We start from the raw sequence: 2,500 nt of genomic DNA on the forward strand, positions 1-2,500 counted from the left end.
TGTGTGTGTGCGTGTGTGTGTGTGTGTGCGCGTGTGGGCAGTAGCGATGCCATGTGTATGTGTGTGTGTGTGTGTGTGTGTGTGTGTGTGCAGTAGCAATGCCTTGTGTGTGTGTGTATGTGTGTGCAGTAGCGATGCCTTTTGTGTGTGTGTGTGTGTGTGTGTGTGTGTGCAGTAGCGATGCCGTGTGTGTGTGTGTGTGCGCAGTAGCGATGCCGTGTGTGTGTGTGCAGTAGCGATGCTGTGTGTGTGTGTGTGTGCAGAAGCGATTCCTTGCGTGTGTGTGTGTACAATAGTGATGCCGTGTGTGTGTGTGTGTGTGTGTGTGTGTGTGTGTGTGTGTGTGTGTGTGTGTGTGTGTTTGTGTGTGTGTGTGTGTGTGTGTGTGTGTGTGTGTGTGTGTGTGTGTGTGTGTGTGTGTGTGTGTGTGTGTGTGTGTGTGTGTGTGTGTGTGTGTGTGTGTGTGTGCAGTAGCGGCCAAAAGCACTCAGGGTGGGAGCTGGCCCTGGTCCGCTCCAGAGCTGGCTAGGGGTCGTGGCATTCCAAATGTAGCCTAGCAACTCTCATTCCATTCCATATACTTCCTCTCTAGTCTAGCAGTAGTGTAGGGTGCTGTACTGAGCCCTTAGCTGAACACTCACACTCACACACACACTATTATAGTCATATTTGCTCTAGCAGTAGTGTAGGGTGCTGCACTGAGCCTTAGCTGAACACTCACACACACACACTATTATAGTCATATTTGCTCTAGCAGTAGTGTAGGGTGCTGCACTGAGCCTTAGCTGAACACTCACACACACACACACACACTATTATAGTCATATTTGCTCTAGCAGTAGTGTAAGGTGCTGCACTGAGCCTTAACTGAACACTCACAGAGGTGAATATTTACTCACAAGTATTATAGTCATATTTGCTCTGTGTTGTTTGTCATATTTTTTTTATCATGTTTTATCTGTCTGTATGTCAGGGCTCCCTTGCAAAAGAGACTAACGGTCTCAATGGGACTCACCAGGTAAAATAAAGGTCAAATAAAATAAAAAATATTTATTTACTAGTATTTATATTCATCTGTATTTGCGCGCACTGTTACTCCACTGATCTGTGCATGAGAACTGCGAGGCCTCAATGTTCTGCTCCGATCGCTCTAGATGTGACGGGAGTCGTCAATAGCAGCGTAGTATATCGCTCTAGATGTGACGGGAGTCGTCAATAGCAGCGTAGTATATCGCTCTAGATGTGACGGGAGTCGTCAATAGCAGCGTAGTATATCGCTCTAGATGTGACGGGAGTCGTCAATAGCAGCGTAGTATATCGCACATTCCAATCACTACACTTGTATCGCAGTATGTTCAGAATCGCAATAACACTGTATCATGACCCAAATATCACAATAATATAATTTTTACCAATTCCCACCCCTACTCTGATGTGGCCCTGATGTGGCCCCGATGTGGCCCTGATGTGGCCCTGATGTGGCCCTGATGTGGCCCTGATGTGGCCCTGATGTAGCCCTGATATGGCCCTGATGTGGCCCTGATGTGGCCCTGATATCTGATGTCCTGCACTGAAGACTCTGATGCCAGTTGCTCCTGTTGGCCCTGTTTGCTCTGTGGGGAACAGCACTGATGATGTGTGTGTGTGTGTGTGTGTGTGTGTGTGTGTGTGTGTGTGTGTGTGTGTGTGTGTGTGTGTGTGTGTGTGTGTGTGTGTGTGTGTGTGTGTGTGTGTGTGTGTGTGTGTGTGTGTGTGTGTGTGTGTGTGTGTGTGTGCAGGCGAGACGGCGGACGTGGCCCTGAACAAGCTCAAGTGTCCGCACTGCAACTACATCGCTAAGCACCGCCGCACGCTCAAGCGCCACCTCATCATCCACTCCGGCGTGCGCTCCTTCAGCTGCGACATCTGCGGCAAGCTCTTCACCCGCCGAGAGCACGTCAAGAGACATTCCCTGGTGAGCACACACACACACACACACACACACACACACACACACACAAGCTCTTCACCCGCCGAGAGCACGTCAAGAGACATTCCCTGGTGAGCACACACACACACACACACACACAAGCTCTTCACCCGCCGAGAGCACGTCAAGAGACATTCCCTGGTGAGACACACACACACACACACACACACACACACACACACACACACACACAAGCTCTTCACCCGCCGAGAGCACGTCAAGAGACATTCCCTGGTGAGCACACACACACACACACACACACACACACACAAGCTCTTCACCCGCCGAGAGCACGTCAAGAGACATTCCCTGGTGAGCACACACACACACACACACACACACACACACACAAGCTCTTCACCCGCCGAGAGCACGTCAAGAGACATTCCCTGGTGAGCACACACACACACACACACACACACACACACAAGCTCTTCACCCGCCGAGAGCACGTCAAGAGACATTCCCTGGTGAGCACACACACACACACACAAGCTCTTCACCCGCCGAGAGCACGTCAAGAGACATTCC

General features: G+C 50.5%; 1 protein-coding gene across 1 annotated transcript in view; it reads left to right on the top strand.

Moving 5' to 3' along the window:
* The window catches only part of zbtb10 (zinc finger and BTB domain containing 10), a 26,871-nt gene that overhangs the window by 18,481 nt on the left and 5,890 nt on the right, over positions 1-2,500 (top strand). The window contains exon 4 of the mRNA XM_062529158.1: positions 1,779-1,954. Coding sequence (XP_062385142.1) covers positions 1,779-1,954 — 176 coding nt within the window. The remainder of the gene's footprint in view (positions 1-1,778; positions 1,955-2,500) is intronic.

The sequence above is a fragment of the Sardina pilchardus genome, chromosome 24, assembly GCF_963854185.1.
Source record: "Sardina pilchardus chromosome 24, fSarPil1.1, whole genome shotgun sequence".
In the NCBI taxonomy this organism is placed as follows: domain Eukaryota; kingdom Metazoa; phylum Chordata; class Actinopteri; order Clupeiformes; family Clupeidae; genus Sardina; species Sardina pilchardus.